At 35.1% G+C, this 24,398-nt stretch overlaps 3 protein-coding genes and 1 long non-coding RNA gene across 12 annotated transcripts; 1 reads left to right on the top strand and 3 right to left on the bottom strand.

Annotated features, from left to right (window-relative positions):
* Positions 1-1,285: 1,285 nt before the first annotated feature.
* Positions 1,286-4,939, bottom strand: LOC145902541 (uncharacterized). Of its 2 annotated transcripts, none has more exons than XM_082990554.1 (4): positions 3,394-4,939; positions 2,895-3,022; positions 2,243-2,381; positions 1,286-2,058 (listed from the first exon to the last, which is right to left on the bottom strand). In XM_082990554.1, the coding sequence occupies exon 1, from the start codon at positions 4,802-4,804 to the stop codon at positions 3,770-3,772; it is 1,035 nt and encodes a 344-aa protein (XP_082846680.1). In that variant the 5' UTR covers positions 4,805-4,939; the 3' UTR covers positions 1,286-2,058; positions 2,243-2,381; positions 2,895-3,022; positions 3,394-3,769. The 2 variants fall into 2 exon arrangements, with proteins under 2 accessions (XP_082846680.1, XP_082846681.1); XM_082990555.1 differs by having other exon boundaries at positions 2,243-2,356.
* Positions 4,940-5,103: 164 nt separating this feature from the next.
* On the top strand, positions 5,104-16,181 carry LOC145901678 (uncharacterized). 6 transcript variants are annotated; one of them, XM_082989440.1, is made up of 23 exons: positions 5,104-5,771; positions 5,834-5,956; positions 7,114-7,334; positions 7,396-7,535; positions 7,594-7,789; positions 7,856-7,957; positions 8,080-8,291; positions 8,468-8,615; positions 8,705-8,850; positions 8,909-9,195; positions 9,253-9,416; positions 9,512-9,561; positions 9,621-9,671; positions 10,757-10,792; positions 10,861-10,992; positions 11,058-11,126; positions 11,181-11,269; positions 11,497-11,608; positions 11,688-11,790; positions 11,861-11,940; positions 12,014-12,265; positions 14,577-14,790; positions 15,059-16,181. In XM_082989440.1, exons 3-21 carry the CDS (start codon positions 7,154-7,156, stop codon positions 12,116-12,118), a joined length of 2,403 nt encoding a protein of 800 aa, XP_082845566.1. In that variant the 5' UTR covers positions 5,104-5,771; positions 5,834-5,956; positions 7,114-7,153; the 3' UTR covers positions 12,119-12,265; positions 14,577-14,790; positions 15,059-16,181. The 6 variants fall into 6 exon arrangements, with proteins under 6 accessions (XP_082845566.1, XP_082845563.1, XP_082845564.1 ...); XM_082989437.1 differs by lacking the exons at positions 5,104-5,771; positions 5,834-5,956 and adding an exon at positions 5,972-7,035; XM_082989438.1 differs by lacking the exons at positions 5,104-5,771; positions 5,834-5,956 and adding an exon at positions 5,972-7,035 and having other exon boundaries at positions 7,090-7,334; positions 10,909-10,992.
* Positions 12,333-14,013, bottom strand: LOC145901680 (uncharacterized). 3 transcript variants are annotated; one of them, XR_014402564.1, is made up of 4 exons: positions 13,375-14,012; positions 13,044-13,107; positions 12,908-12,989; positions 12,333-12,448 (listed from the first exon to the last, which is right to left on the bottom strand). It is a non-coding gene; the product is annotated as an uncharacterized LOC145901680 (long non-coding RNA). The 3 variants fall into 3 exon arrangements; XR_014402565.1 differs by having other exon boundaries at positions 12,908-13,095; positions 13,371-14,013; XR_014402563.1 differs by lacking the exon at positions 12,908-12,989 and having other exon boundaries at positions 12,349-12,448.
* Positions 16,182-17,663: 1,482 nt separating the features above from the next.
* Positions 17,664-19,895, bottom strand: LOC145903451 (uncharacterized). The gene is made up of 7 exons (XM_082991531.1): positions 19,784-19,895; positions 19,497-19,534; positions 19,399-19,430; positions 19,167-19,235; positions 18,923-18,982; positions 18,564-18,804; positions 17,664-18,033 (listed from the first exon to the last, which is right to left on the bottom strand). The coding sequence occupies exons 1-7, from the start codon at positions 19,825-19,827 to the stop codon at positions 17,891-17,893; spliced, it is 627 nt and encodes a 208-aa protein (XP_082847657.1). The 5' UTR covers positions 19,828-19,895; the 3' UTR covers positions 17,664-17,890.
* Between the last annotated feature and the right edge of the window lie 4,503 nt (positions 19,896-24,398).

Here is a 24,398-nt window from a genome sequence, read left to right as displayed (position 1 = left end):
AAAGTGACAGTGTGACACAAATTATTTCTGCATATTATTTTTATAATCATCATTGTTATCGATATTCACGTCACAAACAACAACAATAGACACACAAAGGATGTTGAAGTAAAGATTTTGATGTGGTTTGTAACTTCGCAGTTCGTACTAATCCCCGAGCATCGAAAATAAAGCACCCCAAAATCGCTCACCCCATTTGTGAACAACGCAAAAGAATAATGTTATTTTATGCAAGCGACAAAAGCGCGCAGCATTTGCCTACCGCCCACCGAAACAGGCTAACCCTAAATGGTCATGCCCCTTTATGCAACCATGATGTGACACTCTAGTTTTCTTGTTTCCTACTCAACTGGCTTGAAATTTTTAACACATGAACTACAAGGTAATTCGAGTTGTCCTACCAAACCGTTTTCGTATAAACGCTGTTAATTTTATGCATGAGACAGAAGCGCGCAGCACTTGCTTGCTGTCTGCCGAACAGGCTAACCCTCAATGGTCATGCCCCTTTATGCAACCATGATGTGACGCTATAGTTTTCTTGTTTATTACTCAATTAGCTTGAAACTTTCAACACACAACTACAAGGCAATTCGAGTTGTCCTACCCAACAATTTTTATTTAAACGTTCTCAATTTTATGCATGAGACAGAAGCGCGCAGCGCTTGCCTACTGTCTTCCGAAGCAGGCTAACCCTCAATGGTCATGCCCCTTTATGCAACCATGATGTGACGCTATAGTTTTCTTGTTTATTACTCAATTAGCTTGAAACTTTCAACACATAAACTACAAGGTAATTAGAGTTGTTCTATTAAACCGTTTTCGTTTAAAACGCTGTTAATTTTATGCATGAGACAGAAGCGAGCAGCGCTTGCCTACTGTCTTCCGAAGCAGGCTAACCCTCAATGGTCATGCCCCTTTATGCAACCATGATGTGGCGCTATAGTTTTCTTGTTTATTACTCAATTAGCTTGAAAATTTTAAAACACAAACTACAAGGTAATTCGAGTTGTCCTACTAAGCCGTTTTCATTTTAATTCCGCAAATTTTATGCAGGAAACTGAAGCGCATGAACACTTGCCCATTGTCCCTTGCTTATCACGTAAACCATAATTTACAAAAAAATAGGAGTTGTTCTGTCAACAGGTTTCACTGATACCAATGGCGTCGCAACAGCCAGTGCTGGGAAATTCTGTGTATATAATATTCGAAGACCCAGGCACAATTTGATGAAGATTTGAACACACAACAATATCGCTCGATTTTCTTGTTCAAATAGAAAGCAGCGTCAGCGATACTAAACAACAGTTGCACATATTATAAATTTATAAAACGACAAAAAAGGGTTAAAAACCTTGCCGGCAAAAGATTTTTGGCAGAATAGCAAATGCATTAAACATGCAAATAGACACCGAAAAACGAAACCTATTCAATCAAACAAAATGCCAATTTCGACGAAAATTATTGTTATTGACCAGTAGTGGGATTCTTTCACTATGCCATTGGTTATATACGAGTTCTAATGTATTGTCTCTGCACAATACGTTGTAAAAGTTGTAAGCTATCAATAGCATGTAATTAGCAGTCAGAATACAATACATGAAGTGAAACATAGGCCTGTACATACGCTTCCTAACCGGGATAACTGATTTACGGAGGTCATTACAATTTCAAGAACAGGTTTGCAGGAATCGGCTTAATCCCACCACTACTACTGCCACATAAACAACATAAAGTAAATACTCATTACGCATACAGTAGAACTCGGTTAATCCATTGGGTTGTGGGAAATTCACATGCATTTGAAAGCTTGGTACTCCTCCTGCTTTACCATTCCCATTTCCTCCATTGTTTTCATGTTAATTGTTGCCCTGTGCTACTTGCGGAAAAGCTGTGTTTGGAGTTGCAGCTGGTATTTTTTCAATATGATTTGAATTGCAAAATTATGAAATATTCCGCCTCAGGGCACACTTCATTTCAAATGCTGCTAAACTTCCCTTCTTATATTTGTAGTTGTGTGGCACGGGCTTTCAGCTAGCCGACCATCTATTGCTTGACCACCTAAAATAATTAGTGTTAAATACAGTGAGATTAATAAAGGATACCTGACTCGATAACCTATGGTTTTATCGGTGCCCATTTCTTTGTGTTTTGTTGTGCAAAATACACATGATTTTATTTCAATAGAGGTAATTTAACTTTGTAGCAACATAGGTTTTTTATTTTTTACTTGAAGCACACCCACCAGTATGTGAAATATAGTTGGCACTTGATTGTGGCTCTTCTTTCTTGTCTACAGCACTAGATCAGTATTTGAAAAAAAAATGCTTCCATTTGAGCTTTTCTTTCCCCATGTTTCCTTATTATTAACAGACATTAATTCCCTGCCAAAACATGTTTGCAAAAAGTATTTGAACATGTGCATAAAATTATAATTTGTGAAAGCTAACGTTATCAAAGGCCTATGCTGTTAACAAGTAACGAATTTTTCTAATTTTTGTTCAGGTATTAGATTTATATAAAATATATTTTACTACATATCAGTTGATTAGCAAAATTATACGTATTTACAGAAAAGAGGTTAACAAAATGGTAACTTTAAATTAACAAATTCGGTTCACAGCCATTGTATGAAAACTCAAAATCTATGTGACAGTAAAATCATATTTTCCTTTAAGTAACAAAATATAGCAATAGAACAAAATACTTGTACAGTATTATCGTGCACAAATTAGAAAAAAAATGAACCAAGACTTGGCCACATTTATGCCAGGCTCAATAACAATTGTACTTGTACCACACAAAAAATATCAAGCCTAAATTATACATGCACTGTAAATATGTATTAGGAGGTACTGATATCAAATTTACATTACAACTTTTAGCAACATAATTACCACAATTTTCTAAGCTTGTTTGTTCTTGTCCACCCAGGCCCAAAACAGCTGATGCTCAAGGAAGAATAAACATAATGCAGCTCCAAACAACGTTTCGATCACCAACTATTGTCAAAATTGATGGTGACCTACATATTACAAAGGTTAAATAGTAAGAAAAATTAACTGACTGTTCTGCAATATTGACAACACTAAGACTTTCGAATATGTAAGCATTGGGATACTGTAAAAAAACATCATTGCATTTACATCTAATTAGCAACCCAAGTGGATAGATGGTTATGGTTTTATGATTCAAATTTGGGCTGCAACTCTCTATTTGCAGACTGTTGGTCTGTGAGACACATTATTGGCCCCTTGTTTGACCATATGTAATGTGGGCTGAAAGAGTAGCAAAAATGCTTTTTTTCAATTATAATAAAAAATACACTCAGTTGCAATGTAGTGTCAATCCCAACTCTTTTCAGCACAATAACAATAAAAGTAGATACATATATACCTGGAATCCTTCTTTAATATCCTCCATATGGCAGTTTAAGCTACCTATGACTTTTCCAGGAAGTTGTTTTATATTTTCCAATGAAAATATTAGTGCCCTATCACGAGGTGAAACAGTCGATACATGAGAATACCATGTATATTTTTTACATGGTTTATGCGCTCTTATACTTGCCAGTTCCACGTTATATCTGTTATTTTAATTTAAGGGTTGAATTACCTGAATTAATTCATCGTCAATATTATTGCATTACACATCCACAGATATGACCGTTGACCATTAGTAAAATACAACACGAAACGGTGATAGCGTCCAACAATAGAGCGATAGATTCTATTTTCCCGTTTAAATCGCTAATTGTGTCAGCTAACGTGCGCTATCTAACGACTAATTGTCGACTAATGGGGTGCTTATATTCAACATAAATTGCTTTCTTTCCAGACACAAAGCAAGAGTTTTCGAGAACTTCAGCTAAGTGGTATCCATTTTTGATTGCTACATCACTCTTTAGATATTCAAGCATTCCCGACACTGGTTTAATCAACTCAGTTCTCCACGGTTTATCTTCTGTTTCATTTCTTCCAAGTGGAAATTTTGATGCATAAGGAACCATGCCATCGAATGAGACACCTCTTGGTGTGTGTTTGTCGAAAAACCAATTGTTTTCTTTAACTTTCCAATCATTAATGTGTGGAATTGTTGCACAGGGAACAATGGTTTCACCCAAGTTAATGATGATCATGTGAAAAATAACTGAAACCCATCGAAAGTATTCTAGAATATCTTTAAAATCCTCTCTTTTGTCAACATTATCTTCCAATAGATAGGCGTGTTCAAAATCAGAGTATGGGGTTATTTCATTTCTTGCCAAAGAACCCATTCCCATCAGGGCATACTCACATGGTGGAGTGCCCATGACAGAAAGACAATAATCCATTATGTCAGACATAAGTAATTTGTAGTCTGCATTGATTCTATTCTGCATGTTTTCTATAATATCCACATGTTGCTGCCTAGTTAGGTTTTCTGGTGTCAATTGTTGCAGAGAAAACTTGACTTTGTTTCTCAAACCTTCTATTTTACTGTAAACTTCTTGTGCCTTTTGTACCAAGTCACTTTCTGATTTTGCAGCATTTGCAACTTTAAGAAGTTGTCCACAGACTTTTCTAAGTCCTTCCTTTATTTCATCTTTATTTTCTGGATTTCTTACAAGCGCAGCATTGAATAATATTGCACTTCTGATGAATGTCATCTTTTGGTCATATTTACAGTCGAGGTTCACATGAAGCTTGCTGTATTCTTGAGCCAGTTTGTAGAATATTTGTGCACATTCTACTGGGTCTTTCTCCTTGCCTTCCTTATCACACAAATCTCTCAGTTCTTTCGACAACAATTCTATGTTGTTACTCATGTTCAAAATTATGTTCTACAATAGTTTATTCGTGAGATTCTTTTGTTTTAATTAGCTGTATTTTTATTATCAAAATCATACTCACACCTAAAAACTACTAACTTACAATACTAATAATTTGTCAACAGCATTTAAGGCTTGCATCTTTCAATATATGTTGCAGGTGCCAGTTCAACAGGGGCTGTAACCGTTTTCGTGACACATGTCACACGGTGACATATGTCACTTTTTCCAAGCATGTCACTTCACGTGTCACAAAACTTCAGCATGTCACTTTGCATGTCACCGTTGGTGCGTGTCACTTTGCATGTCAGTTTGTTTGTTTGTGGTACTGGGTGATATCAAAAAGGTGGAAATTAAGCCTTGAAGAAATAAGAACAATACATCAAATTGCTCATATTGCTGCAAAGATGAACTTTCAATTCTATGACAAAAGAGAATGGTTTCGCAAAGGTGACAGAGCAGATGTAGTAGAACATTGGACATATAACTGACTGCTTACCTGCAGCATACGAATAAGATGACAACCATCACGATACAATGACTTCAAATGAACTATTATATTGTTTTTGTTCTGCCTATTATTTAAAACATTTGTGTCCAAGCTTATGTTATGTTGATACATTTTTATTAAACAGGGTTCAAAAAGCTACATATTGGACATTGTGTTAAATTGTAATAGGCTATATACCGTTATTTAAATGAGGCATTTGAATGAGGTACACAATTATTAAGTTTAGGTCATTTAAACGTTATGAAGTATTCGGTGGTGATATCTAGCATTCCAAAAGCATAAGGTGTTGCAAGGATCCATTTTAATTATGTGTGACTTACAATTATATATATATTTTATATATAATTATGTATATAAAATTTTGTTGTCTTTTGTGTGATACAGTGGATTTTGAAATAAAATTAATGCTAAAGGTATACAAATTGTGCAACAAAGAAATGGATAACAAAAAAGGTACATACCCTACAAGCTTTGTGAAGATTGACAATTTATGACATTCACTTTTATCTATGCAGAGATGCCGTGTTATGACCAGACGTGTATTGATTACACGGACAAAAAAATAAAACGAGGTCACTATCATTGTCCAAAATGCAAAAAAATAATAACTAGAATGCCTAACTTCAAAAATCATATAAGTAAGTTATTGGTTGGCCATGTTGCTGGAAATTATGTTTTATAGATAAGTTAGTTTTTACCAATACCAGTTGTAAATAATTACCGAAAACTGCTTGTAAGAAAAAGTGTTAAGAGACCAATGTCCCATGGTTGCTGTATACAAGCACTAAAGTGTAGTGATAATCAACATGCACAACTTGAATAAAGTATTTATTGCAGCAGAAGTTATGTTTTAGAAAAATGCAAAGGACAGCAACAAACTTTTACTGCAAAGTCAGAGAATACAGTGAGTGAAGGTAGGGCATAATGTTGTTCAAGAAGGTTTTTGAGCAAGAAACATATTTAAAAGAAAACAATAATGAATAGCACAGTTATTTAATAAAATTGTAAACAAATTTGCAGGAAGCAAACAAAACAAACTGTACAATTGCTTACACTGCGATAAAAGCTACAATCATCTTTCGTCTTTGCGAAGACATGCCCAGCAAAATCATGAAATACTGGAGAATAAATTTCCAAGCATTTCCATAGATCAAAGCAGAGGGATTTTTGCTGTAGCAAAATCTTCTGTTGGATTGGCTGCACCCATACATGTGCAAAAAAATATTGCCAAGCAAATGATATTTTGCTCCAATACAGAATGTCAGGACCTAATGAATGCCATTGGTTTATCCAACCCATCCTTGGAATGCGAACATTTGAGGGCACTGGAAAATGCACAAATGGAGACGGAAAAAAAACTGTTAAAGCTAGAATTTTTGCACAAGTTGGTGGAAATCCATTTAATATCAAAGGAAACAAAAAATTCTGTCGAAAAAATGTTTAGCACAAGTGAAAATGAGTCCACCCCCTTGGTTGTGTACCTAGATTTTCAAAGTTTAGGTTACAGCCTAAACACATTTTATTACTCTGTCTATACTGGTCAGGTGAAATATTTTTGCCGTCTGCAAAGGATTAGAGTTTCATTTGAAAGGGCAAGTGGTTACTGGTCTTGCCAGTGTCCCACTTCCAAATGCAATCGATCATGTATACATGAAGCAGTTGCAAAGTGGTATATGATGCAATTTCAGGGAGATATATTTAGAGAAGAAAGGGACAGGTTTGAATTTTATCCAGTAGTCAATGTGCTAAAATAACAAAGTATTATTAACAGATACAAGTACATGACTTTTTGTAGGTTTGGTGGTTTTACTCCATCAAAATCGGACCATTTTTTGATGGATTATTATCTTAAATGCAAGAGAATTCCGGCAAATTTACCTCCAGAACTTCTGAATGAGAATCCACCATTAGGTCCACTCATTGCCACTGAAAAGAGCTGCCCAGCCTGCTTCAGTTCTTTGACATTGTTAAGAGAATTTAATGCTACTGTGTATGGTTTCGGCAATATTTGGAAAAGTAATAAACAATTTTTATAATATTGTGGTGCACAACTTATCACATATTTTGTCCTTGGAAGATGTTCAAGTCGCTGGAAAAAAATGTAACAAATGTGATATAAAGTTTCGATTCCAGGATTACAAAAGTGGCTTTCACAATTTCAACAATTCAGTATTTTTGACAACAAAGCTTTGCTCATATTTTGTTAGAGGCATAAAAGTCAGTAATTTTTGTGCAACATTTATCCTGGGATCTGGCAAACCTTTTTCGCTTTCAGAATCATGTCGCAGTTGAAAGAAGCCTCAAGTTAATTTTTGGCGACAAAAGTGTACCAGTAAACGATATACGAAATGGTGTGTACCATTTTGTAGCTTTACAAGAGCTTGAATACAATTTTGTGTGTCACAAATGTGGATATAATCCAATAATAATTGTTGGAGATGGTAACTGGAAAAACACTTGTTTAAGACCAGGTGCTAAATAACTGTCATCACATAACCATGCTAAAACCTATCTGTGCTTTTTTGTGTGTGTTCAAGTTGAGTCTGTCAAAAAAGTGCAAACACAATGGAAAGAAACTGTTAACATGGACAATCTGTGGCTTCTATATGAAAAAGAGATTATAGGAAGAGGATTTTTCGGTAATAGTTAATTAGTAATTAGTTAATTACTAAATTTGTGAATTGGTTGGTACTGTTAATCACATGTACAAATACATAGTTTAGCATGTTTCTTAGTTAATTTGTTTGTATTTTTGTAATAGCCCCTTCGAACAATCCTTGGAAGGTACCTATAAATTACGAAACAATTTCGCCCTGGATTGGACACAAATCAAGGATTTCGAATGAAATCCCCAACACAGAATTTAAAAAGGGAAATGTTCTGAACAAAGCAAAACCATTAAGCCAAAAATCTAGTTTTTACAAGAATTTGTCTCATGAAGACATAATGAACAGTTTGTTTAGTGGAAACAAAGTAAATTGAAAAAAACATCTCTAAACAAATTACCAAGACTGTCAATGTACATGATATTATTGAATTTTAAAGCAAACTTCTGTGCTTGCTGATGTATACAAAATAATATAACTGCATTTTTTACTGCTGTTAAAAATTATTTATTGACTCAGACCACTGCTAAATTTTTCATACAGGGAAATGCCCACAATCTTAAGCAGTTGTGCACTGAATTTGGCCTTAAATGTGATGGAAGTAGTGACGACATTATAAATGAGCTGATGGAACTGCTTCTTTTCAAGGATTTTTTTCCGAAAGCATTTCGAAGCATTAAGAAATGTGGAGGTGGGTTACACAGTTCTACAGTAATTTAATTTAACCAAAGATTACTTAGCTATTATTTTATAAGTTTTTGTGATGTAATTCACTTGTAGGTGGGATTGTGCATTTTAGATGCATCCATGGAATTTGTGTGTATATGAAATGCCTTCTGCGCCAGGAAAGTGCCAGGGATTATATAGATGGACTTTTGTCATTTGCACAAAGACCAAAATTTATAATTTGTGACATTGCATCCCAGGTGAGTGTTTTATGTTGCAATGGCCTATTTACATTTGAAACATGTCATATGAAAAAAGGTTGCCTTGCATGGAGAAAACAGACTGGCCAATATGTTTTGGCCATACAATGGCATGTTGTATGAATGGAATGATGAAAATTTAAAGTTGGAGAAAGAGGGCATGTTGCCAACTGTAAAAGTGGACATGCATTCTTCTTCCAAAAATCATTACAGTCTTTGTGATTCTTTTCACATAAAATCCAAGAAACGTGGTCCAGCAACAACATTCAGGGACATTAAAAACACAAATTTAATGGTAAACACAAGCATTTGTGAGCAAACAAATGCAGATATGTCAAAGGATCGGTAAGATCTACTACCTGTAGTACAACAACAAATTTTTTTAATTTTTTATTATTTTAGGTATTCAGTGTGTGGAATGAATTTTGTGAACTACATTTTCATAAGCAGGCTTACACTACACCTGCGTAACCAAGACATCAATGAAAAATTTGTAAAAAAGCTAAAAAGGAGATTTTCAAACATTACAACTGACTGTTTGGGAATTGTAACTCCAATTGTGAAAGGTATTATAACTTTTTGTCTTTTACCTGGTTTAGTACATTTCATCAATACCAATAAAATTGCAATTTCTAATTTGTGTGACTAATTTTGTTTGTAGACAGGAGAATTGTTGGAAAGAACAATGCTCAAAGTGATAAATTGAACAAGGTTGCTCTTTATAGTGTAACAGTGATTTTTGACTTTTGGTAACTGTTGTTTTTAAACAGAACGAAGATATTTCTTCCATGCAGGCATCCAGTGCAGATGTGATAGAAAAGGTTACTTTAGTAAATTTGTATGACAAACATTAATCATTACTTTTAAACAGAACGAAGATATTTCTTCCATGCAGGCATCCAGTGCAGATGCGATAGAAAAGGTTACTTTAGTAAATTTGTATGACAAACATTAATCATTACTTTTAAACAGAACGAAGATATTTCTTCCATGCAGGCATCCAGTGCAGATGCGATAGAAAAGGTTACTTTAGTAAATTTGTATGACAAACATTAATCACTACTTTTAAACAGAACGAAGATATTTCTTCCATTCAGGCATCCAGTGCAGATGCGATAGAAAAGGTTACTTTAGTAAATTTGTATGACAAACATTAATCATTACTTTTAAACAGAACGAAGATATTTCTTCCATGCAGGCATCCAGTGCAGATGCGATAGAAAAGGTTACTTTAGTAAATTTGTATGACAAACATTAATCATTACTTTTAAACAGAACGAAGATATTTCTTCCATGCAGGCATCCAGTGCAGATGCGATAGAAAAGGTTACTTTAGTAAATTTGTATGACAAACATTAATCACTACTTTTAAACAGAACGAAGATATTTCTTCCATTCAGGCATCCAGTGCAGATGCGATAGAAAAGGTTACTTTAGTAAATTTGTATGACAAACATTAATCATTACTTTTAAACAGAACGAAGATATTTCTTCCATGCAGGCATCCAGTGCAGATGCGATAGAAAAGGTTACTTTAGTAAATTTGTATGACAAACATTAATCATTACTTTTAAACAGAACAAAGATATTTCTTCCATGCAGGCATCCAGTGCAGTTACTATAACCAAGTGTGACAGTACCAGAAATATTTACAAATTACCACACCATTTTGAAGGTAGAGTTTTGCAAAGTGGTATGCAGAATCATCACCTATTGCAGTTGTTTAGACATATCACAAGCATGGAATACACTAAAAAAAAGTAATGTAAATCGAGTGGAGGCAGTGGTGGAAGATATGATATTTGACAGTAAAGCACTTTTAGGGATTGAAGGCAATTGGCTTGATGACAGAGTAGGTTAAATGTACAAATTGTCATCAATTAAAACCTTTTTTTTGTGCCTGCAGATAATGGATGCTGTTGTTGAAGTGATCTGTAAAGAGGTAAGATAATGTAAAAGCTAATGACCTGTTTTGAAATTAAAGCCAGTAACTTGTATGTATATGACTAGCAGCTAAATGTTCTTTTGAAAACTTTTATAACGTACTGGGTCGTACAGAAAAAAATCAAAGCCATATCCACTCTCTATTCAACTGCGTGGCTGTGGAAGGGTAAATTTAGAACAATGATTACAAGAACCCTGGTTAGTGTAAAAATAAGTCTTCTCTGCGCTTTGTCAAACATATTTCATTGTATTACTTCGTGCAGGCAAAATCAATCATGGAGAATTCATTTATTACACCACTGCATGTAAATTCAAACCACTGGATTCTTCTCGTAAAAAGGTGAAATTGTTTACATTTCTAAGATATTAAAGTTGTAATGTTTCAGATAAAAGATAATGAACAAAAAATCATGCATATGTATGACCCCCTGGGACATGAACGTTCTTATTCGGACCAAACAATTGAAAACTGGAAGTATGGAAGTTTTTATTTATTTCGTATGAAATGCTTTCAGAACCTTGGACTGTATACCTAAATAATATAGCATTAAACAGAGTTATTGCAGTGTGAGGTAGTCAGGTAGATGTAGATTGACAGTTTTATTATGTGCATATGTATGTATGTACATATATATCTTTGCTTCACCATGTGAACTACTTACTGGTCGGTTTTCAAATGGCGTGCTGTGTACAAATTTTTAGATCAATGTGCAAATTTTATAAAAAAATTCGAAGTTTGGGTGAGTGGAAAGTAAATTACGACAAACATGCAGTACAGATTGATGGACACAACTGTGGCCCACTAGTTTTGAAGGTAGGCAATTGTAATAAAATTACCTAAATTTACATGTGCTTGTGCAGGAAATGAGATTAAAAAACATTTTTTTTTGCAGCAAGCTATGAATTTCCTTAACAACAACAGTTTTCCAAAAACTGACAAAGCTTCTTGTGCCAATTATAGAATAGAAATTGGAAATCTATTATTAGATTCTTCTGGTACAGTTGTCATTTTGTGCCTCAAATAGCATCATTTTATATTAGGGCTAAACTAAATATTTTATGTTAGATATTAATGCAGTAAAAAATTTATGCATAAACTGCAGCAATGAAATTCCGCCTGCATCAAAGAAGCGAAATGTGGAATGGGTATTTATTTTGTGTAACTTGATGCGAAATACTCCCAACACATAAATTCCAACAAATGTTTTAACCATTGCAGGTATTGTGTGATGGATGTGGTAGATGGGCACACAAGGAATGTGCATCAATTGCTTCATTAAATTTGAGCCAATCAGATTTTTTTTGTGATATTTGCCGTCTTTGACGTGTGGAATACAAATTGCAAAAAACATGCTGTATATGTGTATGACAAATAGTAACCTTAATGTTACCCATGATTCGAACATTTAAAAGCTTATGAACAAAATAGGGGAAGGATTGTCCAACTGATAAATTGCATGAAATACAAAGGGTGAGCACCATTGTTCATTTAGAAGTAAAATTGGAACAGGAGATACACAGTGATGAAACACAAGGATGAAACACAAGAAAGTATCCAGGAATTGGCTGTTTCATAATTCCACCTTAACCATCTGCAAATATGTTGAGAAACAGTATTCCACTTGAAACATTTCTAATGTTAGTGGTGGTGATACTGAAACACATAACATAAATGTAATCAGCCAATTTTGATGTTTTTTGGTTAACAATAAGGATTATCCGAATTTGTTTTGTATGTTATTATATTTGTTAATTATTTTTGCACAGATTATCAGTAAATTTTATAAAAGTGATGCGGCCTCAGCACAGGCCAAAAAATTGCAACCCGGACAGTTTCAGTCCGTTAAACACGACTATTATTAACAGTAAATAACACAAAAACCTTGTACAAATCCATTTATTTTCCTTTTGTAGCAAAGGTATTTATGAAGAATATTTTTCATTGGCTAGCTTTGCACTAAATTCGTTCAACTATAGGTGTGTAAACATTTTGGTTTTATTAATATGCACCTCTTTGAGATGTTGCACTGTACACTTCCTATAGATTTTTTCTTTTAATAGATTACTTGTACAAAGTAAAATAATTTTATTAATTGCCAAGCTTTTTCTTTACCTTCAACTGCCAACATTGCACTTCTGTGCTGCTGCTGCTGCTGCAAGCATAATGCAATTCTCCCGATGTGTCCCCAAACTAGCTACAGATGTGTACATTACAAACGGCATTCTAACATATTTTACAAGTGACATACCATAGTATACTCCTTTGGGAAACAGTAGTCTTCTTGGAATCATTTCTAACTGCTACCCCAACACCTGCATTATAAGGTTGCTTAATTACATAGGAATATGCAGTAAATATGGGTGCTTCTAAGAAGACATTCAGCCAAGAGGAATCATAGGCAATGGGCATAGGTGTGCCCACCATTCCTACAATGCTGAAGCTCAATGCCTACATTAACCGGTAAATACACACACAAATACAGATCTTAGGTGTGGTGTTTCTCAATTGAACTTTGCAACTATTATAGTTATATCCATATTCAAATTAACCATATTTTCACAACTGTGTAGTTTACTTACCATGTAATTTAAGTAAAGTGGCATATCCAACATAACACTGCAACTTGCACTTGAATACCCCAGTACAATACACCATTGCACATGCTCTTGTCATTCTGGAAACATCACCAGAATCCGGAAGTGTGGAAAACTTTCATCCAGAATTGGTGAAAATCCAAAATATTCACATTGTTTCCCATTTCCAAAAAATGATTGCAATCAGCCGTGTGTCACATGCAGATTTCCAAGTTGTGGATGATCTGCTAAGTCAAGAAGTTTTGAGGAAAATAACCCCCAAAGCTCCAATTTCATGTTTGTTTCATCTGCAGCAGGCAGGATTGAATACAAGCTAGTAAGATGGGCACTAGCAGCATTTCACTACACAATAACAGTTTCTAAAGGCACCTCCTGATTTACTTACAAACATTAAAAGTTATGTGTCTGTTGTAGCCTACTGTTCACATGAGAAATTTTATTCCTCGAAATCGCCTATAACCTAAATCGTAGCATTCTAATTATCTTAATTCCACTAAATAAAATGATTTAGTTAGTAGTCGAGCCCTTTCTTGCTTCAAAACGTAGATATCAAAACACTGCAAGCAACAAAGTGGTAAACTACGCAAATTCAACCTGTTTGAAAAGTGACATGCAAAGTGACATACAGTTGTTGAGTTTGGTTGTGAACAACATGTCACATGTCACCACTAGGGGCGCTGTTGAGCTACTTATCCATACTTATGGACATACCGATGTTAGGTTTAGCTCAACAGCGCCCCTAGTGGTGACATGTGACATGTTGTTCACAACCAAACTCAACAACTGTATGTCACTTTGCATGTCACTTTTCAAACAGGTTGAATTTGCGTAGTTTACCACTTTGTTGCTTGCAGTGTTTTGATATCTACGTTTTGAAGCAAGAAAGGGCTCGACTACTAACTAAATCATTTTATTTAGTGGAATTAAGATAATTAGAATGCTACGATTTAGGTTATAGGCGATTTCGAGGAATAAAATTTCTCATGTGAACAGTAGGCTACAACAGACACATAACTTTTAATGTTTGTAAGTAAATCAGGAGGTGCCTTTAGAAACAGTTATTGTGTAGTGAAATGCTGCTAGTGCCCATCTTACTAGCTTGTATTTAATCCTGCCTGCTGCAGATGAAACAAACATAAAATTGGAGCTTTGGGGGTTATTTTCCTCAAACCTTCTTGATTTAGCAGATCATCTACAACTTGGAAATCTGCATGTGACACACGGCTGATTGCAATCATTTTTTGGAAAAGGGAAACAATGTGAATATTTTGGATTTTCACCAATTCTGGATGAAAGTTTTCCAGAATGACAAGAGCATGTGCAATGGTGTATTGTACTGGGGTATTCAAGTGCAAGTTGCAGTGTTATGTTGGATATGCCACTTTACTTATAAATTACATGGTAAGTAAACTACACAGTTGTGAAAATATGGTTAATTTGAATATGGATATAACTATAATAGTTGCAAAGTTCAATTGAGAAACACCACACCTAAGATCTGTATTTGTGTGTGTATTTACCGGTTAATGTAGGCATTGAGCCTCAGCATTGTAGGAATGGTGGGCACACCTATGCCCATTGCCTATGATTCCTCTTGGCTGAATGTCTTCTTAGAAGCACCCCATATTTACTGCATATTCCTATGTAATAAAGCAACCTTATAATGCAGGTGTCGGGGTAGCAGTTAGAAATGATTCCAAGAAGACTACTGTTTCCCAAACTAAAAGTATATACCGTTTCTACATCTACCATTGTGTGATATTTTAAATGCTTCCGTGTTTCTAAATGTGATTTGTTAAATGTGAAAGTGTATGTTATATTTTTGACTGTGCTGTGACATTACCACCAATGAAAATTTTAATTTTTTATACTATTTATTGAGCTTTAAACTGCTTTAAACATGGTTTAGTACACACATAATTCTTCCATATATTTCATAATTCTTCCTTTTAGTAGTATATGAATATAGAATTTTTCAGCATGGAATGGCACTTTACATCCACCAACTTTTGCAAAGTGTTGTTAGCGCATTAACTGGATGTTGTCTAAGATGAAAATGAGTGAATACTATCACCTGCTACAAGTGTGTTTACCTCAGCATTATAAAAATCTGCCAATGTATGTTGCCCAAAAAGGTGCTAAAATTTTACACCAAAACTGCAAACCTTAACCCATTCTTTTAAAGATCGCCAAAGCTAACAATGTGCTAGTAGACATGAGCAAGCATTGTACATGGAAGGAATGAATGGCTATGCCCAGAAAGGGGTAAACAAGCTTGTCGGGCATGTTGTGTGCAAGGTCGAAACGTTTGCTCATGTCTGCTAGCACGTTATTAGCTTTGGCGTTTGTCTGTACAATTATATGCTCCACATGTTTTGCACTCAACCCATTCTATTTTACTGCTTGTACTGCAATATCATGACACTACAGTGATTTTTGTAACCTAGATTTTCCTATGTAATATCTGCATTAACAAAACTTGCAAGTATTTGTCCACTATATTGCAACGAAATGCTTTACTATTTTATTGTAAGTAGATGTCACACAATATTTAATTTTCAGAAAAGTGAATTACTATTCATGATTTTTTGTTGGTGGGCATTTTGGTGGGTTGCTCTGTGTTAAAGGTAAACTCCAGGCAAATCGCAGTTATGTCAATTAACTGAACGCAGTATTGTCTTTCCCTGTAGCTCTTATTTGCCTTCAATTGCAACATTGCCAATAAAAGTTTTTTCCAAATGGTTGTTTTTTGTTTAATCCATCAAGGTAAAAACGAAAACATCAGAAAGTGAGCTTCATTACATACACATCAAGCTACAATAAGTAATAAGTTATATGTCTTAAAATATATTGCTACATCAAGACTAAATGTTTTTGAATTTGGTGTCTCTCCGTAACATACAAAGTGACATGTTGGTGACACGCAATGTGACATACTGGTGACATACAATGTGACATACTGGTGACACGCAATGTGACATGTTGGTGACACACAATGTGACATACTGGTGACACGCAATGTGACATGCGGTGACACGCAATGTGACATGCTGAAATTTGGTGACATGCATAGTGACATGCTCGATTTGGTGACATATGTCACTTAGTGACACGTGTCATAAAAATGGTTACAAGCCCGCCTCTGCCAGTTAGTGCTGAAATTTCCTTATCGTTGTGTATACCAATTGTTTGTCAGGACAAAGTTCTTGTTTGCGATACATGACTGTGACGTCATAAAGCAAATATGGTTCGCTTGTTCCCTTACTAGGGTGCTGGCCCTGAATTCGTTGGTCAAATAGATTCTTGCTGGTCAAATAGATTCTTGTAGAATTTCATTCTTTAGACAAGTGTGCAAGTATATACAACAAAATTGCTATTGGTTCGTGCGGAATGTCCAAAATGTCCTCACAGTTTTCGTCGCTGCATTTGTTTGTACCTGGTACATTTACATGCGCAAATTGTAGTGTTTTTTTAATTGGAATTTTTATCAAATGGGTTTTTACAAAAACGTTTCGGTATATTTTATTTATTTATTTATTTTTTAAATAATACCCAGGATATCCTAGTCAGGTCCTTAAATGGGAATTTCGTTTGCACGCAAAGCGCGTCACTCAATTGAAATCAAATATAAATCTTTGACGCCCTCAGGTGATTGTGTGAAGTGCAAAAACCAACGTAGATTTGAACTGTTTAAATGGCGTTAAAAGTTTGATTGTTGCAGCTTTAGTAAAAAGCAATTGTTGTTGTTGTAACACAATTATGGCGCATTGCTAATATTGAAAAGATACAAACTTTTTCCAAACAAACACTTCCTTGGAAAACAAGCGGGAACAAAAGTATAATCACCGGTGCATTAACAGCACTTCTGCGATTCATTTCTTGCAATACTTGGGTTTTACCAACAGTACACCCAGTAGCTTTATTGCAATCCACAAAATTACACTAAACCTCATCCAAAGATGCATGAATTTGTTTTATTAATGTATGTGTACTCGTTAAACCTTCCGGTTGACACCAATGCATTACAGGTTGATGTTGTTGCGTTCAATTATTCTCATTGAAAAGAGTTCGAAACGAGCATTTGCAGATCTAGAAATTTTCTTCAATATAAATCCTAAGATGGGGCCAGTAGTGAAGGAAGGTGGGAACCTCAAATACCCAATACACCATAGTGCAGTTTGGTGATTTGAGACAGATGGGTTTCTATATAATTAGTTGATACAATTATTTAAATCAGATCAAATTACAGCATTTGTTTACATATTTGAATTAAGTATAGTGTCCCCATTGTATGTATTTAAATATACACATATTAAATATAAAAATGCATGCATAAATAAGAGTACACGCTAGTAAAGAAAAGTGCATAATATTTCCCAATCATTGCCATACACATAAAGTCCAAATGTAAATCGTTAAAGTAAGATATGGGAAGAGGATTAAGCTTGCTTATTTTTCCATGTTGAATACAATTATAAGCACTGATAAACTGATGCAAGATTTATTTTTCAATGGCAGGAATAGTGAGTTGGTTGATGATCCTGCGAAGGACCAACTCCATCTGGAAGAAAACCTCGCGAAAAGATGAGTTTCTGCATCCTTCAGTCGTCATGTCGAAGAACGGACCAAGAAATCCATGTGACTCTGTGTGTCACAAATTATATTCTATTTATTTTTGACCTCACTGGGATTTGAACCCAGGATATCCTGGATACTATTTCCGGTCAGGATTTCTTCTCTTTCGAGTTCGGTGAATTGGTGACTTATTGTGGTTGCTGCAGTAACAATACTACGTGTTCTATGCTATGCGGACAACGCGACAACGTAATGTTTTCGAAGCAATTAAGACTATATATCTGTAAGTATGGCTTCACTAAACAGTATCATGTTTCATAAGATCACATATTATGACGTAACATGTAAACAATATAAAATATTCTAAATATTTCCAAGGTATCCTATAGATCGTTTTTTGCCAAGGTTTTTCCTTGATGCATTTTATTTCATCTTGTAATCAATATCTGCACCACTAATTCAAATAGAAGCCGTGTCAAACTTGGGACTTAGGATTTTGTACAGCAATTGTTCAAAAAATTCGTTGATAAACCTTTGTTACACATAAAGCTATCGGGACTTTCATTATTTCCATGACGCATGTCAGCAAAATGTCTCACCGGCAGTTTGACGAATTTCAGGAATCGTGCAAAGTTTGTTTGATCCCGGTCTTGGGTTGACAAACACAACAATTACAGAATCTCGTTTTTTCAGCCAGTCGTTAGATGGACCTGCCAACATGGTTAAATCATCGGCCACAGATAAACATATGATGGCTCCTTTTAGATATGGAGTGACAGAAGATTCACTGAATGTGTAAATGCCAACTTCGTAGTCCAGAAATTTCAGCAGCCAAGCAATCTAAATAACGTAAAGCGTTTAATTTCAATAATATTCTTCAACTACCTTCATTCGTGAAGCAATCTGGCAAACATTTAATAATGTATATGTACAGATTCGCAAAGTTATAAACTTTTACCCTTCCAGGTGTTAAGTCTTGTCTGTCTGATTCGAATACTCCAACCTTTTTCTCATTTCCCTGTGAATATTTTCACTGATATAAACTGCGAGTAATGTTTGCCGAATTCATCATAGATGAAGCGTATATTTTGACTTTTCCATAATAACACGGCCATATTAAAAGAGAATATTAAATGTTTTTTATAGCTTAAGGTAGAATTTAAGTAACAAAAAATTGTGGGCAAATGCAGTTTACAACTTACAGAAAGCGAAGTTTCTGCCACAACGCTGGTGATTTCACCGTTTTCAACCGTCACTCTCCTCATATTTAGCTGCAAAGTATATCAATATGGCAATGTGGATTTTATGATGAAGCTTTTGTTTTGAATAATTGTCCTTTACACACATCATGACATCATTAGTTATTTTTTTCATGACATCATTAGTTTTTGTATCATCCTGAACAACGGCAATTTATCAAGTAAGGTTTCTTACCTCATTTCCATCCTTTTCTCCAACCATGTAAACTAAAGCGAAAACATTAGTGTTTATAATTGGTCTACAAAGTATCTAAGTAATAATATAACACTTACAAGGTCCCTTCATGGGGATTGGTTCAGCACGTGCATGTCTGTTAGAACAAAAACAAGTTTTCTGACGTTAAAAACATGCATTGGATTTGGCTGCGTTATTATTTAGGAATGACAATGATTAGTTCTTGGAATTACTTCAAAGACCAATCACATCAAATTTCATATCGCAACAACGAAGTAGCGCCTCCCCAGCACAAACTAAACGTATTCAGCGTTGCTTGCTTAAGACGAATCGTTCCTGCCCATCGCACAATACATCATATATGTTTGATACACGAAATGCTCACCCGAATGGTTTCATCACATCGGCATGTTGAGAATAGTTTTCCATTTCCAAGTCTTCCTTTCACTGCAAATATTTTTCAAAACCCAATTTTCAAATACTGGCTTCATGGTATCTGAGCCTTCATATATAGACAGTTAATGCGTGGGATAACGTGGGTTTAGTTGCAACATGTGCAGGCGTTCCAAAAACACTTTGCTTGACGTCATATTATGGAGGCTGGTGGTCACAGGATCACAATCAAAATACATCGGCAAAGATGCTTTTTTTATTATTCATGACGCGATTCGTTGACTACAATGCAAGGATTTTCATTTTACCAGAACCCGAATGGTTTGGTACGGAAGCCAAACTTTACCGATGCACTATGGTTGCATTTCTCATCATTCTTCCCTGCATCAGTAAACCCAAATGCACTTGTCTTGTCATAAACTGTGTCGTAACAGATATTTTGCGACAATTCGTATAAAACAGACTATTATGTGTGGAGATACACCGTCACACTTATTGAGGTAATCACGCCATACTGACTGTCGTATCACTTCCTACTCACGTCATTTCAACATACTGGAGTTGCAACATGTTACGTCGGTGTCCAAACCTCCTCATTTCTCACATTCATTTGTGAGTTGACTTAATTTATCCTCACAGCCAGGAAGTTTATCGGTGGTAAATAATGGATTTGGGGTTGTCATAAAACCGTATCTGGCAACCTTTATTATTGAAGATGATTCCAAACCTTCAATTAATGTTCTTCATAGCAGGCTGATGAAACCAATGGATTTTAAGTTTTTAACACGGCACAGATAAATCTACAGGTGATTTTCTATTATAAGTTTGTTAATTAAATCACGCATTTACTGCATGCATTAAACTGCATTGAACAAAAGTTACGCAAAAGAGTACTGCACACAAGCAATCACTAGAGTCAACCAATAAATAAGTAATGTCTTGAAGTATTGAGGAATGCAGCAAGCAACAAGTAACATTACTCACAGAATTGCACAAAACTTCCGCCTCTTACGATAGTGGTAATTAGGTGTGAAGACAGAATTCGACCAATCTTCATAAATCTTAGTATCCAATATTCATATAATGAACTTTGTTGATACCAAAGCAGTCGCTTGCAACTTGTGCCCTGCGGCCGAATAAAGTTTCTGGTTTCTTTTAATCACGTGTTTGAGTCAGTATTGCAGCGGCGGAATGGCGTGCACAGCAACCTTAAAGCTGTGGAGTTTTCTGTTAATTTTCATGCTGTTCACGTTGGCTTACTATTCTATCACCGTGCGTTACCCTATCATGGTTAGGAAGCTAAAGGGGAAGAACCCAAATACTTCAAGCACTTTCAAGGTGAGTAAATCCCAAGGAATTTAACTTCATCTTTCCTTCATATTTTTGTGTTAATTTCTGATTGAAGTGGTGAAGTCATTGACACATTTGGTTTGTTTTTCATTCCCAAATTATAATTTATTTTGCATTCCAGTAGAGACTTTAGTTTATTTCCATTTTGGAACAAGAATCATTCTGTGTTCTGTCGCAATGTTTTATTTTCAAGATTACAATCATGCTCATAATTGATATCATTGATATATTTGTTGCTAGCAACAAACATTAGCAATTCTGTATAAGAAAGCCATGACATTATTGACTGAGTTTTTTAATGCAATGAATTTCACACGAAGTTTCGAGAAAACCGGCGACGAGAAAATGAAATTTATGATTTGTAAAGTTTTTTAGGGTTATTTTACTGGTGATGAAATAATCGCAAACAGTTTTACTATGCTGTTAAAATGTGTCTGGACCTTCGTATCAAGGCTTCATTCAGCATTTGTCAGTGTTGCGTAGATGTAGTTGCGACATGGGTAGGTGTGTGTGTCGCATCTCAGCTTATACTGCCATAGTGACGTGACGTATGTCACCTGGTCTCGCTTATATATCTTACCATTTGGCCATCAGCGTTATAACATGGACGTGCTTTCGATACATCTGAATATGAGTCTTTTGAACAGCGACTTACAAGATCAAAACAAAGGCGGGAAAATACTTACCTTTATGATGTGCAAAAAGTAGCGATGTTTATTACGTGTTTGTTATTTTCATGAAAACAAATGACTGACTTTTTAAAGTGTTTGTTTGATTGTTTTGTTTTGTTTATTCGATACAGCTCTGCATCACTATACATTTACATGTAGGGCCGGTTGGATTACAAACCATAAAGTTAACTTGGGTCATCAATTGTAAACTTAGTCTCAACCTGGTGAACTTTGTGTAAATTACGAAACAGCAACCTTGAGGAAAATATCCTTTGGTTAAAACTGAGGATTTCTTAACATCCTCCAAAAAAGTGGTTGCACAACAAAAAGGGGGAAATGGACATACATTGTTTTAATTGCCCGGCAGTGGTCGCTAGAGATCAACTAACGTTTGTTTTTCGTGACCGATTGACAACATCTAGGATTCGTTGAGATATTGTGAATGGCCCTGGTATGTAGACAGTTTTTGCTGTAACTATACAGAAACAAAAATTTATGTTGAAAAGACCTCCGGCACGCAACAAAGCCAAAACATTTAAACATTTTGTTAAAAAATTGCAGCTTGTGTAGGTAAACATCGAAGCAAAGTGAGTTAATCATATATGCAGTCATTTGTGACTTTATGTTTGACCGACGGCATGTTTTGTGTACATATAGACATGCCTTAATAATGGATCGCTTGGTAGTTTTGCTTCCCCTGTCCGCCTGCGTTTTGTTTGCACTTTAAGCTGAGTAAATATCAATGGTTATTAACTTTGCCTTACCAACGAAACTGCTGAGTAAACGAACAATAGAAGGCAGTCGCCCAGTAGGTTTCGTTTCCTTGCTTCGTACGACAGCGCTCAAAACTCACGATACACAAAAGATTACTGCGTTGTCATAAACGTTACTGAAAATACACGATGGAATACTGTGATATGTGGCAAAGCAACACAAGTTAATATGTACAAAAAAGCAACAACACATAAAATTCCACAGCATTCAAACAGAAGCGTGTCTATTCACTGGCTTGTATCAGAAGAATCATCACTATTGCAGCAATTCAAATCGATGAAAAAGTTATAATAGAGCATGTTCCCAACCACATTTAAACATGACAAAGTTTAATGCGAATGACACACGTGAGGAACAAATCAAGTTAGTGCATTTATTACTACATAGGTTTGACGTTAGACAACAAACTCTACATTCAGAAGTGTATGTTACAAATATAATGATCACAGGTATTCAATGTTTTAATGCAGCGCGATATCTACAATTGATTCTTTTGTAGTTGAAACAAACTCTTTGTTTGTTAAAGAGAGTTTGACATTTTTTAACTTCTTTATTCATTGTTGTTTTTATTCTAACCGGTCATATGCACGTAATAGTTTTTACTGTGGTTGTTGTTTGCAAGGTAAAAAAAATTGAGAATCTCCGGAATGATTTAAAGCAAAGTTACGTAATACATGGTATACCGAACTAAAAACTGCATTGCAATTTGCAACAAGTTTGAAACATTGTTAATCCTTTACAAGAGTCAAAATTTCTTCAGCATGCTTTAGCCATTTTATGAAATTTTTCATGTTATTTTGCTTGTAGAACCAACAAGCCAAAGTAATTGGCAATTCAGCTAAGACCGAAACAGAACGAAGTTCTGCTTCTTTCAAACAAGCAATCTTGTTTCTGCAGTGAAATATTGGCAAAGCTACTTCAAAACATTGTGCAGCCTCAGCATGCATTTTTCTTCTGATAAGAATCCTTCCATTTTCATTAAGTGTAGAGAGTAGTTTATTCAAGTTCTCACTACAATTAACTTCTATCCAGGTTGTACAAGCTGTGGTAAAATGTTCAAAGCAAACAGCATATTCACATCTTTCAAAGAAAAATTTGCCAAGGTTAAAGTGGTAGTATGCCTTAACCTCAGCATCAATATTTGCAATTTTATTTTTTGTTTTTTCTCCAGCTGGTAAAACTGAATGGGGTTCAAGGTTATTTAAACAAATAGTTTTACCAACTTCACAATTGGCAAGCCTATGTTTATTCAAGGGTACAATTCCACTTTTCATCATATCCTCACACTCATAGTAAAATTGTAAAGCTTGTTGATAATATCTGTAATTCCTAAGACTTTCAGCAAATTGAAACATATTTTCATGCTTTACAACGAATGAAGTTGTTGCACAAATCAACTTTTCCTTTAAAGGAATTTCTAATTTAATGTGTGCCCACCACATTAGTTGGTTTTCTTCTTTGTATTTAGCATTCCATATTCGATAGTGAACTTCCAACTCCAGTTGACGACATCGTTCAGCTTCACAAAAAATCTCTTGTTTTTTTAGTTTTGATCCAATTGAATCCAGTTGATGAGGAATTTGCTGTAAAATTTTATCAGTGTCATCGATGACTTCTTCAGCAATGGTTGCTGACAAGGCAATTACTTGCAATGAGATCTTCACCGATGCATCATAATGTTGAAAGCATAAACTATAATCCTGCTTTTTGCCATAAAGTATGCCAAGTTCTCTGTGACAAAATGCCAAGTCGTAGAGATCACTTTCATCTGCCTGACTATCTTCTTTTAAAGCTTCCAAATATGATATTGCA

This window comes from Ascidia mentula, chromosome 5 (assembly GCF_947561715.1).
Source record: "Ascidia mentula chromosome 5, kaAscMent1.1, whole genome shotgun sequence".
NCBI lineage: Eukaryota > Metazoa > Chordata > Ascidiacea > Phlebobranchia > Ascidiidae > Ascidia > Ascidia mentula.
Note: the sequence above shows the minus strand (reverse complement) of the source record. Positions and strands in the feature narration are given on the sequence as shown.